The sequence below is a fragment of the Nematolebias whitei genome, chromosome 2 (assembly GCF_014905685.2).
Source record: "Nematolebias whitei isolate Nwh7 chromosome 2, NemWhi1, whole genome shotgun sequence".
Taxonomy (NCBI): Eukaryota; Metazoa; Chordata; class Actinopteri; order Cyprinodontiformes; family Rivulidae; genus Nematolebias; species Nematolebias whitei.
This window is the reverse complement of record NC_056499.1, coordinates 4012987-4029180: the sequence shown is the minus strand read 5'-3', so window position 1 is coordinate 4029180 and position 16194 is coordinate 4012987. Positions and strand designations below refer to the sequence as shown.

The 16194-nt window shown below is 41.7% G+C and overlaps 1 protein-coding gene across 1 annotated transcript in view; it reads left to right on the top strand.

The window, feature by feature from the left end:
• Positions 1–16194, top strand: part of sbf2 (SET binding factor 2) — a gene marked incomplete at its 3' end in the record, with an annotated part of 115177 nt that overhangs the window by 82424 nt on the left and 16559 nt on the right. The window contains 11 exon segments of the mRNA XM_037689557.1: positions 4074–4244; positions 4399–4670; positions 5626–5798; positions 6003–6076; positions 9612–9807; positions 10014–10141; positions 12543–12718; positions 12854–12987; positions 13078–13279; positions 13509–13705; positions 13785–13925. Coding sequence (XP_037545485.1) covers positions 4074–4244; positions 4399–4670; positions 5626–5798; positions 6003–6076; positions 9612–9807; positions 10014–10141; positions 12543–12718; positions 12854–12987; positions 13078–13279; positions 13509–13705; positions 13785–13925 — 1864 coding nt within the window.

Sequence of the window (16194 nt, the reverse complement as noted above, 5' to 3'; positions counted from 1 at the left end):
ATAGATAGATAGATAGATAGATAGATAGATAGATAGATAGATAGATAGATATACATTTTAAACCCTTCCCACACTCTTGCAATACTGTAAACAATGTTTCTAAACTCTAAACTAGGGATGCACCGATCCACTTTTTTTACTTCCGATCCCGATACCTGAATCTGAATATCGTCCGATACCAATCCAGTTCCGATATCATGATCATTGATTTTATATGAGGCTGTAATAATCTCCTCAAGTACAATTTGTACAAATATATGCATGCATGTCCAAAAAGGCAACTTGAGGTAAGTTTTATTAATGTTGGATAAGTTTTAAAGTTAGAATTAAATTCTGCTAACACAAAACATGTTGTTTTTTTTATTCCTAGCTTTAAAGTGGATATTAAAGTGATTAATTTTAGTGATTGTTTAAAGTTATTTTATATTTTTTAAATAAGGGGCAGAGAGGTCTCTCTTGTAAATGAGTCCTCGAGGCTCAATGGGATTTACCTGTATAAATAAAGGTTGATTGATATAAGATTTTTCTTCTTTCTGCACTCTTTTCATTCAATGTTTTCTTTTTGATGAATTTGTTTTGTTTCTTTTAAATTATTGAATAAATTAATTAAATAAAATAAAATGTTAAATGGATTTAAACATCTGCTAAGTTCATGGCATAAACCAACAGACATGTTCCTGTTTTTAGTTATTTACATCATTTATAATGTACTGTAGCTGTTTTTGTTTCGTGTATATATATTTTTTTTTTCTTGTAATTTTCAAATCATGTGTTTTTTATGATTGTTTACTGTTGTACTGATAAATATCTCCTGGAGGGTAAACTATATCTTGGCTGCAAGTATCAAACTGTGAAATCCTTCGTTTTCTACAACTGATAGTGGTTGTTCATTAATTATGATGAAGTTTAGCAACTTCTCTGTAAACATTTGAGCTCCGTGGTTTCAGCGATGTCTTCTTCTTGTTCAATCCAAAGCAGGCAATCTGATCTTGGTCAGCCGCGCTCAGTCTGTCCCTCCTCTTACACGAACAGACTGAGCGTGGCTGACCGAGATCAGACTGCCTTCTCCGGACTGAACGAAAATAACAGGCCACTGAAGCCCGGAGCTCAAATGTCCATCGTAAAACTAACTTTACCGCGGTTTAATGTGGCGCTATGGCTCTGCAGACATTGCACGTTGCTGTCTTGTCTTGTGGTGTTTAGTGTAAAACACTTCCACACAGCGGACATGTTTAGATGAAAAGTTTGTTAGCTGTTAGCCACAGTGCTGCTAACTCAGTCCTCACGTTGTAGCTGGCTGCAAACTATGAAATGGATTTCCTGAATGTGAGGCGGGTCTTATTACTCTGGGTTCATGAGACACGCCGCCATTCAGGAAATCCATTCCATAGTTTGAAGCCAACGTGCAGCGCAACCACAGACATGCATCATGGATCGGAAATATCGGCAGGTTGGATCAGAAAATATGATACGTAAATTATGCTGGTATCGGAGCCCGATACGATACCGGATCGGATCGGCCCCATCCCTACTCTAAACTCTCTAAAAGAGCCCAGCATATCATGACTTCAGCTCCCTGCTTCCACTGCTCTTTGCCACCTGCAAGCGCTCTTGGCCACGCCCACTTCTACGCTCTGCATGGGGAACAGCTGATCAGCTGCAGCAGGAAGCTTATCCTGCAGCAGTAAGGGCTGCACAAAGGTGCAGCAGGTGCTAAATAATTTAAAATAATTTATTTAAAAAAAAAATTCGTGCAGATCGTGCAGCTCTTATTTAGAAAAACCGCGATAGAGCGAGTCCGTGATAAACGAACCACGAAGTAGTTAGGGACTAGTATTGAATGTTGTTATTGAATAATCAGCATACTTTGTTACCAGTAAAAAACAAAAAAAAACGAGTTTTAAACAACTTTTCAATTCAAATTGAGGTAATTTACGTTTATTTTTTTCTTGCTCTGCGTCATTAACCAGCAGGATATTGAAACCTCTAACTTCACACAACTTTAAAAGTTCACATTTCCCCCCATAAAGTGTTTGCTTAACTAATATTAGAAAAATCTCAGCAGGAGCTTCGATGTTCGTTACATAAATATCTGCTGGTGTTTTTTTTTTAAGATATTCACCAATGTTTTTCCAAAGCACACACTGGTTTTTCCCCTCTGTTTCTACAATAAGAAAACAAAATATCTGGCTTAAATGCAATGAGATAATGCAAGTGGAGCACAAGGAGTATTAGTTAACGAACAGCTTCCGTTCAGTCCCGTTAACAGAGCTGTGTGTTCGCTGCCGTGTGGGCACTGGCTGTAAGCTCAGCTCTCTCCTGGCGTCTGGCCCACCACAGAGGGAGGAGAGCTGCTTTGGTTCTGTCTCTTGTAATTACAGTAACCCCCCATTTCTCATTCTTCAAAAGCAAACTATGAAGTGATAATAGACACGACTGGATCGTGTCAGACTCCAGGGAGTGAAATGAGAAGCTAATCTAATAACGGGCCCGAGCCGTACATCTGGCCCTCGGGCTTTGCTGGGAGATGGACGGATGGTGGAAGTTTGGTTCTGTGGCCGGTCATTTATTTGAAGGTTGCTTCTGTTGCCATCATGAACTTGTAATACATGAAGTTTTTGCAGCATTTCTTGATGCGTCTTACGTTTTGTACAGTGCAGTGCTGGGATGCATTAATGCTTTCAGCTGAGGACTCGGTGTTCCACTTTAAGCGTCTGTTTTTGCAAGCAGCAGCTGATTTACTCTTCAGACCACTCTAATGAAAAATAACAACTCACTCTCCAAATACATCTTGACACAAAATACAGGAGGGAATGGTGTGTTGCTCCAATAGTGGGTGTTTTCTGTTTAAACTGTTACAACTCACAGTAAGTGGCTGATTTCTTCTCTAACCTGTTTGCTAACTTTTCCTCCTCCTGCTGAGTGTTTTTGTGCGTTTTCTTTTGCTGAAGCCTCTTGAAGCAAAAATACTGAGCATAATAAACTTGCACAATCCCAGACTGCAGGATCGGGTTGCAGTGATGATATTCTGTATCCTGCAGACACTTCCTGACTTTTACCTAAATTAAAATTGTTGCTATTTGGTTTATTTTAACAGTGAAACTTGTATTTGTACTGACTAATGATGAAAAGCAATAGTTGAAAAACCAGCATTTAAAGCCTCAACATAAAACATTCTGATGTTGGAGGGTTGTTGTTCTTTCTGCTGCTCCCTTCTGCAGGAGACGCCACAATGAGCGAGCTCGCACGAAACATTTGTTTTACTGTTTTGTTCAGCTTCAAGTAAGTTTATTGTTATTTCACCACATGAGGTGGAACAAAATTGTGTACTCAGGGTCCCAGTTACATCCAACAATAGCAAAAATATAAAATGTAAAAAACTAAATAAGGATCTAAGATATAAACTAAGATATACGCTAAACGGACTCCAAACGTTACGCTAAATGATCTGATATACGCTACTAATAATGCAAAATATATCAAAAATTTTGATTTCAAATTCTCTGAAGTGAAACGACTGGCTGCAGGAGTGAACCAGTTTGCCTACACCTGCATCCAGGACCATCCCATCTGGACCAATCAGCAGTTCTGGGAATCAACTTTCAGTGAAGTTCAGAAATTTTGATTTCAAAATCAAAATGTTGCCCTTCCTTATGCAACCTGTGCTTGAACCTGCAGCCTCAGGATAACACCATGACACTGACCGCTGAGCCACTACATCTCTTATGATGTTAGAAACTAAGGGAGGTAAAGACAGTTTAAATATAAATCTGTTTTAAACAGTTCTGCTGTTCTACATCTAGTTTTAATTTACATTCAGAAAGTCATGTTCATATCCTCAGTTCCTTTTAATAGTTGCCTAACCAACCCATTTCCATACTATTTTCTAATGTTTGTGGCCATTTTTGGGGCTACACGTTTCAAATCTTTCCTGTAAATCACTTTATGTGCCATCTGAACTTGTCAAAGAAATTGTGACTCTGACCGATCAGACTTGGCTGACATTTAGTTACAGTGTTAGAAGAGACAAGTATTTTCTATACTGTCCTGACTGGAGGTGTTTTGTTTTGTAGAGGCTGGCTGCAGGAGTGAACCAGTTTGCCTACACCTGCATCCAGGACCATCCCATCTGGACCAATCACCAGTTCTGGGAATCCACTTTCTACAGTGAAGTTCAGGGTCAGATTCGAGCCCTTTACCTTAACACTCCAGAACAAAACGGGGGTGTCGTCAGCAGGCTAAAGGTAAAACGCAATTTTTTAAAAAGTGAGGACTGTTTTTGCACCGAAACAAACCCTTTTTGACCTCGGATGTCTTAATACACATCGCAGTTGAAATGATCGAACCACAAAATATTAACCTTCAAGTTTTTTATGATGGTTCAATATAATTTTGCAGGATGTGGGCCCCCTGCCTGCTGTAAGTAGAGAAGAGGAGCAGACAGCCATGGCCTTGGCGGCTGAGCAGCTACGCTTGTGGCCCGGTCTGAGCAAGGAGAAGCAACAGGAGCTGGTGAAGAATGAGGAAAACACCGTGTTCAGCCAGGCCATCCACTACGCCAACCTCATGGTTTACCTTCTGGTTCCTTTGGACACCAGCAAGAACAAGCTCCTGCGCAGCACACCTGCTGCTGACTGGGAGAGTGGCAGTAACAGCATCGTAACCAACAGGTCAGCGGCTGGACAGCTTGGTAGTTCTGTTTTTTTAGTAAAGATTATCTATGCTGCTCTAAACATGTTGCAGTTTTCTGTCATAAACCATAGATAAGAGCTTGTTCAGAACATGTGAAGGTAAAACGATCGGCCATATTTGAAGAAAACTTTTCGTTATGGTTTTACTATCCATGAGGATGTGAACCTCTTTTTAATAAGCGATGACAAGCATGTGGGTGGATGTGGCGTGACTCCAGACAACTGATACTTTTCATTCAAGCCAAGCTGAACGCAGCTCACTTTTCTGTTTCCGGCCCAAATCCATCCTGCAGGCTGACATTTCCACTTCACAAATGAAGCTTGACTCGTTTTATCCATTCGGACAACCTTTTTTTTTTTTCTAACTGGGTTTTCCTCTGCTTTGCAGTAACTTTAGAGTGAATTAAACATGAAAAATAACCGTGTAGGGTTAAACCTGAAGGAATTTATCCAAAATGTTGTTGATCTACATTTCAGATCCAGCATGATTATGCAGCTCAATATTTGATTTCAAATTTGATTTACAAGCTGTGCAGCGTTTATTGCGTTAATTCTTTTTGTATAATTGGCCACAAGACGATTGTGATCCTGCTGTTTGTTTTTAAGCAGATTACAAAAAATGTTTCAGACGAGCGTTTATTTTTGTGGAAATTTGAAGCGTTTTGTTCCCAGTTTGCTTCCCAGACGTGTTTGCTCCTCTTAGAGAACATTTTTGATTTCATCGCTTTGTATTTTGTCTATGTGAGAAGAGACCGCATCACCGTTTCATGGAAAACATTCTCAGATAATAAAATCCAAGCGGCTGAAGCAGCCATCAACACTTTGCTTTTGTCAGATTATAAACTGCTCTCGCATGTCTGTCAACACACATCTCTCCTCCTGCACTCGGAGCTTTGACCTTTCTCGGTTTCACTGCCATCATTTGTGTTGGCAGCATTGCTGGCAGTGTGGCGGAGAGCTTTGATACAGAAAGTGGATTTGAAGACTCTGAAACCAGCGACGTGGCAAACTCTGTGGTCAGGTTTGTTGCCCGCTTCGTCGACAAGGTGTGCACAGAGAGCGGAGTCACCCAGGAGCACATCAAGAGCCTGCACATTATGATCCCAGGTATAACGTTCTCACTCAGACCCTGCCCAGATTCCCTTTGATTTGCACTGAGATCCACATGCATGTTTGTATTCTGAGCTGAAGCAACATCCACAGGAGCCAGTGAGCTCATAAACTCCTGACTTGTCAAATGGCCCTTGGAAGTATGTACATACTGTACATATTGTGTTTATGTGTTAACTGCTCCTAACCTCTGACCCACAGGAATCGTAGCGATGCAGATGGAAGCTTTAGAGGCCGTTCACAGGGAGAGCAGGAGGCTTCCTCCCATTCAGAAGGTGAGTGTAGTTCCTCGTCGAGCTAATAATGAACAAGCTTAGACATTAAAGAAATGGTAATAACGGCACACTTCACTGTAAAGAACTGAGTGCCAAAGAAATCACAGAGAACAATGCTGCGTTTTTATATTTGTCTTGTACTTTGACCAGCGCATGTGACATTTGTTTCATCTGAGCTTCAAAAACTTGTGTGAAACTTGTAAAAACGTTGAAAAACATGTTCAGTAAGAATCAAACATTTTACGGTGGTCCTATTATTTAGTAAAATCCTACACGTTTTTAGTTATGATTAAAAATCTAAATGTAACATCTGTATTTTATATTTAAGGAAGGGTTTTTGCTCACACTGTGATTTTTCTTTATGTCCACTAGTTAAATTTAGTCGTCTTAAAAATGTTGTTGTGCAGAAAGTTAATACCATCCGTCCGTCATTATATTTACTCGCTTCTTCCTTTTTCGGTCGTGGGGGTCACTGGTGCCCATATTCAGCAGTCACTGTGAGAGGCTGGGGACACCCTGGACAGGTCTCCAGTCCATCACAGGGACACACAGAGACAAACAAGGCAATTTCAATCAACCTTTATTTAGACAGATCAATCACATTGAGCCTCGGAGACTCATTTACAAGTGAGACCTGTTTAGACAAAAAACAAGTAATGAAGTGACAACAAGTAGGATTTGGAGGCAAAAAAATTCCTAACAGACTCTTAATCCATGGCCGAGGACAGGTAGCCTGAAAATGAAAAACACCCCGCACACAAGCACATGATGACGCAGACATTTTGTAGTGGAGGGGAGACAAGAGCGGTGAGGGTGTTCAAGGACACCCAGAGGCACTGCAGGAGTTCTGATAAGAATGGTATAATCAGCCAGTTCCCTGTGGTGAGATCCACAAACACTCTCAAGGGGTGCCGAGGTCGACCAAGGCTCGTGCCACAGAGAATCCAAGAGTCCTGAAATGACACAGTGTTTATTCAGCCGAGTCCCTCTGATAGGTCCGCAGACTTCCTCGGTGGGGGGGAGGGGGGGGGTCGTCGATTTGAGATAAGATGACTTGAACAACCTTTCACTCACTCTCACCTAGAGACAACTTAGAGTTACCAATCAGCCTAACGTGCATGTGGAGGAAACCGGAGTACCCGGAGAAAACCCACACATGCACGGAGAGAACATGCAAACTCCACCCAGAAAAATCCCAGGCCGGGATTTGAACCAGCGACCTTCTCGCAGAGAGGCAACAGCTCTACCAGTTGAGCCACCGTGCCACCAAATCAATATCAACTAGTTTATACGTCTGCAAGCTCTGGGCAAATCACACCGTCATACACACACGTGTAATTGTGTGATTTGCTTCCAGCGTCTCCTTGTAATCTGGACTGTTAACTGCCAGCATTATGCAAAAATAAATAAATAAAAAGTGCTAGTCTGGCTGTAGACCCATGGTCAGACTGAACTGTAGAACTAACAGCAGCAGCGACACGGAGAAGCTTCAATTAGTAGCTGAGTTTTCAGAGGTAATGATGTGCATTTGGACGGTTTCCTGGGTCTCACTTTTCATTCAAGGACAGATTCTGGAGGCTGTAAATGATCTCGGAGCCAGAGTCAGCTCCCTCAGGTCGGCTGTGGCCTCAGCAGGAAAAGCTGCAAACAATCTGATGTCCCTCTTCATTTATATCTATGATACTGGAACAAAGGAGTGTTTCTGCAGCTAATCTGGAGGCCAGTAGGAGCAGGAGCAATGAGGGGTGCAGACACGACTGCTAGTTTTGCCTCAGGCAGTTTAGAAATGAGGCAAAGTGTCGCCTGCATGGTTAATCAGTTCCATCCATCATCTTTACCAGCTTCTACCTTTTGGGGTCGCAGGGGTCACTGGCTCCCATGTCCAGCAGTCACTGTGCGAGAGGCCGGGGACACCTTGGACAGGTCTCCAGTCCATCTCAGTGGTTAATCAGTTCTATCAAGAATTGGCAGAAGTGCAGTTGACAGATTTCTGTTTCAGACGAGTGTCTGGTTACATCTACTGTAACGTTTTCCCTGCCTGTATGGACATGCAAGCACCATTAACTGTTCTTGGAAAGCAGGGCACTCCTACCCTTTACAATGAGTAGTTGTATCCAAACGTGTGTATTCCTTTAAAAATAATCTGAAGACTTTACACATACCGTATTTTCTGCCCTATACGTCGCTTCAGTCCAGAAACGTCTAATAAAGTGGGGAAAAAACTTAAATATGTCGCTTCACCAGTCGCGTCTATTATGCGTCACGTTTGTAACGCGTCACCGCTGACAACCTGGGCCGTTGTTGTGCCAAAAATCCATTGGCTGCCAAATGGAGGCCGCAGGGGCGTGCACGGGAGGACTTTACCAAGAATTTAACAAGCTTAACACTCAAAAACAATTATTTGTTTGCTCAAAATTATAGCAAATGTATGTCTCAGTCTAACAAATGCACTTTGACGGTCAAATCAGCTGCATTTTCAAAAGCCGATATGCGGAAACACAAACGCACATAGGGCAACTCGCTGACCATTTGTTCGAAATTTAACAAGATAACCACCTAAAAACAATTATTTGTTTGCTCGACTTTATAGTAAAGGCGTGTCTCAGTTGAACTTTTACTTAATAAATGCACTTTGATGGTCAAATCAGCTGCATTTCGCCGGAGCGGTGCAGCAAAATGAAGCTGATTTGATGATTGCTCCAGGCAGACGACGGTGGCAGACTATGGCAAGCTGATTGTGTCATTAATAGCCACGTTTACCTATTACATGATACAACCGCATGCCATACTGCTCGAGTGCCATCTAGCGGCTGAAAATTGTATTGTTCAATATTTTCAGTCAGAATGAATTAAAACAGTTACATCTCAACCAAAAATTAGTTTATAAATATGGTACTTTCATGAAAGTGAGAAGCTTTTCAGTTTGAATACTTGAAGCCACGGGCTAATAGTTTAATTCTGTGTTCATTTAAAAACAAGTTAAAACAGACTAAATGAATAAATAAAGTAGATTGTGTCATTTGAAATAGTTGCGCTGAAAATGAAACCGTTGATTAATTCTAGCAGTCTGCGCAGATTCAGCTTCACTTCTTCTACATGTGGAGTGCATCATGTCAGAGTCCAGATGTTTATAGAGCAGGAGCTGAAAACTGAGAGTTGCTCAAACAATCAAGACAAGCAGAATTGCTTTTGCTCAGAATGGAGGTTGCAAGTTGTTCGTTCTCTGCAGAGAGTCGGAAAATGTTTTTCTTGGACGGTGGTTTTAAAAATGTTACGTGATGGCTGGTGTGCTTGCGGGGTTTGTGCTTTTGTCGACGATGTGCACGTAAGGTTTAAACACATCCAACAAGGCCATGTGGTGCTCTGATTTGACATTATAATGATAAATTTATTTCCTGCGTTTGATTCAGTGACGCAAATGTTCAGCTTCGGGTTCCGTCTTGTCAGTGAAAAATGCCTCAATTTAGGCTCGGACGTGCTCGTAGGCAGGTAGTCTGTTCTGATGCATAATTTCAGGCTTTCTTTTCTCCCTCAGCCAAAAATTCTGCGTCCAGCGCTGCTTCCAGGAGAGGAGATGGTTTCAGAGGGACTCAGGGTGCTTCTGGATCCCGACGGCAGAGAAGAGGCCACCGGGGGCCTCCTCGGGGGCCCTCACATCCTTCCAGCAGAGGGGGCGCTCTTTCTTACCACATATCGCATCATCTTTAAAGGCATTCCTCATGATCCACTGGGTAAATGCATAAGTTTCCATGTCTCATAGAAATATAAAGTCGCGTACATTTACATGAACTGACAAAATAATTAAAAAGAAAATCCAAATCATTGTTTGCCTAAGCCTGTTCTAAGTTTCGATCCACTTCTAATTAGTTGAGTGATGTCAGTTTAATGCAGCAGCCGTCATGTCAGTGAAGTGCTCTGTGTTCCTGTGTTGGTGCAGTGGGCGAGCAGGCAGTAATCAGAGCTTTCCCCGTGGCGACGCTGACCAAAGAGAAGAAGATCAGCATCCAGAACCAGCTGCAGCAGAACATGCAGGAAGGCCTGCAGCTCCGCTCAGCAGCGTTCCAGGTCAGTAATACAAACGATATGAAACAATACACAGTGTTTGTCCTCTCGGATGAAGTGTGATCCACAGGCAGCATGAAGAAGGTTTGCGCCGCATTGTTTCTGGAATAAAACTATTTATATGACCTGAAAGTGGGAACTCAAAAGGGCCAAAGACCATGAATCTAAAGTTGTCTTTACGTTTATTTGTCCTAAATAAGAGAACTGTTATGTAACAGCCAACATGAGACATGGAGGAAGACGAACAAAACTGGATTATTTTTTTTTGTCACCAGTGAATCTTAATCCTGAATGAATAGGACTTCATTATTATGAGAGCCAGCAGAATTTTGTTTATACAGTAGTCCCTCGCTACTTCGCGGTTTTTCAAAATAAGATTGGACATGACACACAACTGGCTGGTGGATGAGCCGTTTGATCGGCATGGAATTTTTATTTAAATTATTTTGAAGTATTGAGCACCTGCTGCACCTTTGTGCAGCCCTTACTGCAGGATAAACTTCCTGCTGCAGCTGATCAGCTGATCACCGTGCAGAGCGGAGAAGTGGGCGTGGCCAAGAGTGCTTGCAGGTGGCTGAGAGCAGAGGAGGCAGGGAGCCGAGATCATGACATTCTGTGCTCGTTTAGAATGTTTAGAGTTTAGAAACATTGTTTAGGATATTGCAAGAGTGTGGGAAGGGTTTAAAACAACTTTATACACCACCTGGCCAAAAAATAAGTTGCCACCATAAAAAAAGTCACACTAATATTTGGTTGGCCCGCCTTTAGCTTTGATTACATCATGCATTCTGTGTGGCATTGTTTCGATAAACTTCTGCAATGTCACAAGATCTGTTCCATCCAGTGTTGCATTAATTTTTCACCAAGATCTTGCATTGATGACAAGACACTAGACATGATGGTGCATCACTTCACCCGCTTCTCTTCTTACCCTGATGCACCATCACTCTGGAACAGGTTCAATCTGGACTCATCAGACCACATGACCTTCTTCCATTGCTCCAGAGTCCAATCTTTATGCTCCCTAGCAAATTAAAGCCTTTTTTTCCAGTTAGCCTCACTGGTTAGTGGTTTTCTTAAGGCTCCACAGCTGTTCAGTCCCAGTCCCTTGAGTTCCTTCACATTGTGTGTGTGGAAATGTTCTTACTTTCTCTATTAACCACGGCCCTGAGTGCTGCTGGTGTTTTTCTTCCATTTGATTTCACCAAACGTTTAAGTGATCGCCGATCACGATCATTCAGCATTTTTTTCCGGCTTCATTTCTTTCTCGAAGATGATGGGTCCTCACTCTCCTTCCAGTTTTTAATAATGCGTTGGACAGTTCTTAACCCAGTTTTAGTCGTTTCTAGAATCTCCTTAGATGTTTCCTCTACTTGATGCCAATGACTTGACCCTTCTCAAACAGACTGACATCTTTTCCACGACCACACCATGAGTTTTTCCACATGGTTGTTTAAGAAATGAGAAGCAACTCATTGCACCAGATGGAGTTAAAGAACTTGTTGCAGCTGAAACATAATTGTCCATGCAGTACTTATCCAACAGGAGGCTCATCCCTGTTTGCTTAGTTAAATCCAGGTGGCAACTTTTTTTTGGCCAGGCAGTGTATATATCTATATATAAATACTAAAATAAACTACTACTTACTACTTATACTACTATTCCTACTTCGCGGTTTTTCACTTTTCGAGGGTCTTCAGGGTACGGATCCCCCGCGATAAACGAGGGACTACTGTACATCCCTTTTCCTCTCAAACACAGATTTAATGATGTGATAAAACTGAACGTCTGAAGATGAATTACATGGGTGGCCTTCCATCAATCTCATCATGGTACCGCCAGGGTTGTTTGACAGAACAGAACCTGGTTGAGCTCATCCAGGGAGTTTTCAGATCTCTGATGTCTGATGAAAACTAAAGATGATTTTATTTGAGTTTAAAAAAATTAACTTTATTCATTCAACCTTTATTTATACAGGTTAGTCCCATTGAGCCACGGGGACTCATTTACAAGAGACCTGACCTTTATGCACATAATGATGCATTAAAATGGATAATTTTTCCATTTTCTATTATGTTTTTTGTTTTTATTTTATTAAAAAATTCAGCCAACTGTGCTGCAAAACTAAGATGTTTGAGCATGAATGCTTTTTGAGTGATAAAACATTTTTAGGTAATTTCTGTACAAAGAAATTGAGCGCATGTTGTTCAAATGTTAATGTTTTACCCGGGCAGCCTTTGTTTCATGTACTGTTGTCCTCTGTTACAAAGAGCTGGCAATTCTTTCCTAATATATTTTGAATGTGGTCAAATTTGGATTAATTACATGTAGCTTGGGTTAAACAGTTAAAAAATGCAGTATCTGAGTTGTTTGTTTTTGTGAGTAATCCGTCTGCTTTCTGCAGCTGATAAAAGTGGCTTTTGATGAGGAGGTTAGCTCAGAGATGGTGGAGCTCTTCAGAAAGCACCTCCAGAGAGTCCGCTATCCTCAGTCCATCTTCAGCTCCTTTGCTTTTGCAGTAGGACAAACAGTTCCTCAGCTAATCCTCCCCAAACCAAAAGAAAGAAACACAGGCTTCAGGTTTGTAGCTTTCCAGAACAAGCCTGGCACTCGCTTTGTTTTTTCTAAATCTGCTGAGTTTAATAAAAAACACTGTGTAAATACATTTTACTGCAGTTCCTCAGCAAACGATCTCTGCTGTGTTCTGCCTCACAGAACGTTGTCAAAAACGATCGTCAAAGGAGCAAAGAGAGCTGGAAAGATCACCATGGGGCGTAGCAGCCAGAGCTCACTGAAGAAGATCGACAGAGGCAGTCGGATGACCTGGCATGAGGACGATGACGTTTCAAGTGAGAGACGTCGTTTATGCATCAACGTGGAGGGACCAAGACAAAATGTACAAATGTAATTGAGTGTTGTATATTTTCTGTCTGATTTAGTATCTGATGAGGGTGAACCGCCACCCAGCAGCACTCTGAGAGCCTCAGAAAAGTCCACCATGGAGCAGCTGGTGGAGCAGTCCTGTTTCCGTGACTACCAGCGTCTGGGCCTGGGCACCATCACTGTCAGCTCATCCCGATCCAAATCAGGAGATCAGTTCAGGATCACGGCTGTAAACCGACTCTACTCCCTTTGCCGCAGGTACAGCTTCTCTCCCTGAACACCTGCTGAGGCTGTTTTCCCACTAAAGAAGTCCAGAAACCTTCTGATCTGCGCTGATGATCATAAATTAAAGACACAGTTATTTTCAAGATGATTTGAATTGCTGCGAAATCTATAAATCAAATACCCGGTGTAGTTATTTATTCTGGTTCCCGTTCAGTAAATTCTTGATGATGAACTTTTTTTTCCTTTATGGTTCTCTTGTCAGCTACCCAGGACTGCTGGTGGTTCCCCAGGGTGTGCACGACAGCAGTTTGCACAAAGTAGCTCGCTGCTACAGACACAACCGTCTGCCTGTAGTGTGTTGGAAGCATCCCCGGACCAAAGCCGTGCTGCTGCGCTCAGGAGGCTTCCATGGCAAGGGCGTGGTGGGACTGTTCAAGTCCCAGAACCCGTCCTCAACAGGTGTGTTTCCTCACAGAGCTGCACACAAAGTCCTGTTTTTGTTCAGTTTTATTAAAGACAATGGTTGTTTTGCCTTTAGCGCCAGCCTCCTCCTCAGATTCATCCAGCAGCCTTGAACAGGAGAAGTACCTGCAGGCCATCCTTGACTCCATTCCTCTTCACTTCAAAATGAACGGGAACAACACGCTGTCCAACCGCTCCCTCATCGGCTTCTCACCCGGTACATGACGACAAGAATAATGACGTGATTTTTGTTCTTTTTGTTTCCTGCCATCATCGTTCACACGTTGGGTTTTTCCAGTTATTTTTCGGCAGTTTTTTACATAATTGTCATGACTTATAGACCGAAGCGACTTATTTATGGATTTTTTTTCCCATATTTAAGCCATTGCTGGTTTGCCATAAATAAATGTATTTTATGTACCGCATTTTCTGCCGTACACATTGCACCACCTTATAAGTCGCATCAGTATCAGTTTCCATATTTATAAACTAATTTTTGGCTGAGATATGACCGTTTTCATTCTGACTGGAAATATTGCGCACTACCATTTTCAGCCGCTAGATGGCACTCGAGTAGTATGGCATGCTGTTGTGTCATGTAATAGGTAAATGTGGCTATTAATGACACAATCGACTTGCCATAGACTGCCACCTTCATCCAGCTGGAGCAACCGTCAAATCAGCTTCATTTCGCTGCGCCTCCCCAGTGAAATGAAGCTGATTTGACCATTGAAGTGCATTTATTAAATAAAAGTTCAACTGAGACACACCTTTACTTTAATGTCGAGCAAACAAATAATTGTTTTAGGTGCTTATCTTGTTAAATTTGAAGAAATGCACAGCGACTCGTCCCTCTGCGCGCTCCTACTTCCGCGTATCGGCTTTGGAAATGCAGCTGATTTGACCGTCAAAGTGCATTTAAGCAAAAGTTAGACTGAGACACACTTTTACTGTAATTTTGAGCAAACAAATGAATGTTTTTTTAAGTGTTAATCTTGTTAAATTCTTGTTAAAGTCCTCCTGTGCACGCTCCTGCAGCTGCCATTTGGCAGCCAATAGATTTTTGGCACAACACCGACCCACATTTCCTGGTTGGCAGCGATAACGCATATTAGATGCAACTTATACGGATTATAAATATGGATTTTTTCCACTTTATTTGACATATTTGGACTGATGCTACTTATAGGACGGTGCAACATGTACGGCAGAAAATACAGTACATAAAATACTATTTTTTATATATATGCTTGTGCTTTTTTATGGCAAACCAGCAGTGGCTTAAAGCTTCAGTTTATTCTGTTCATTTACACATATAAAGAAAATACAGACTTCATTCCTAAGTAATTGCTACTCTTTTAACGTTTTAATGTTTCCATGTTTTGTTATAATGCAACTAGAGCTGCGCTGATGGTTTGTTCCCCACAAAGCCTTAGCAGTGGGCCAGCCTGGACAGTGGCTGAAAGGTTTAAATGGAAGACGGCCAATAATGTTATCAGTGAACACTGATGGCCGTTGGTCAAAGCGAGGGGCATGAGAAAGGGCTGTTCAAAGCAAACTAAGCTAAACTCTTTGTTCTCCTGATGTGAACCTCTCAGACGCCTCACACACCTTTCCTTTTTCACCAAGACGAGCCGATTCACGACCTTTAAATGGTTTCCATGGCGTCTGAACGTTCCCATGTTGACTAATAATTTGCAAATCTAGTTTGTTTTTGGAGGCGAGACAGATTTCAAACACTGGTAGCAATAATCTTTAGATTAAAATATATAAATTAGTTGCATCTTCTCATTCTGTCAACTCAGCTGGATCAGATTATTAGTTTGTACAAGTTTTAGTTGTAATTTTTACCTTCTCTCATTTATATTGATTTTAATCAACCTCTTCCCCCTCAAAAAACTCAAAATGAACATTGGTTTGTCTAATTGTACTTTTTTTTATCATCGGACACCAAATGCAAGAGGCAGCAATGTGATAGTTTGTTTGTTGTGAATCTTTTTAGTAAGAATAATTGTTTACAGCCTTGACTTCTCATATCTGTTCATGCCAGATGATTAATCTGATGAATTATTTTGTGTCACAGTATTCTGGAAGCTGAATCTTTGTGAATTACTCGTAGCTGCCTTTTCCCCTACCTGACCTGAATTTGCTTGCGGGGTTTTGGACGGGGGGGGCTCGGCCATGTCGTGGGAAAATTATTGTTTGTTTTTGAAAGGACAGGAGGCTACTCAGAGTTCAACTCGTCCGATAAAGAAAGAAAAAGTGCACAGTTGCACTCTTCAGAGTTATTTCAGTTTTCTGCTCCGGCTCTTTCTCTCTCTCTCTCCTGTTGTCAGGTAACCTTTTTCTTTTTCTTTGTGTTTGCAGTGGTCAGCGGTTACTTTTCACCTATTTTATCTGTGTTTGTGTAGTTAAAAGAAACTGTGTTGGAGAAACACACTATCACAAGATGTGAAGGGAACTTGGTACAATAAAGGGCTCTGTTA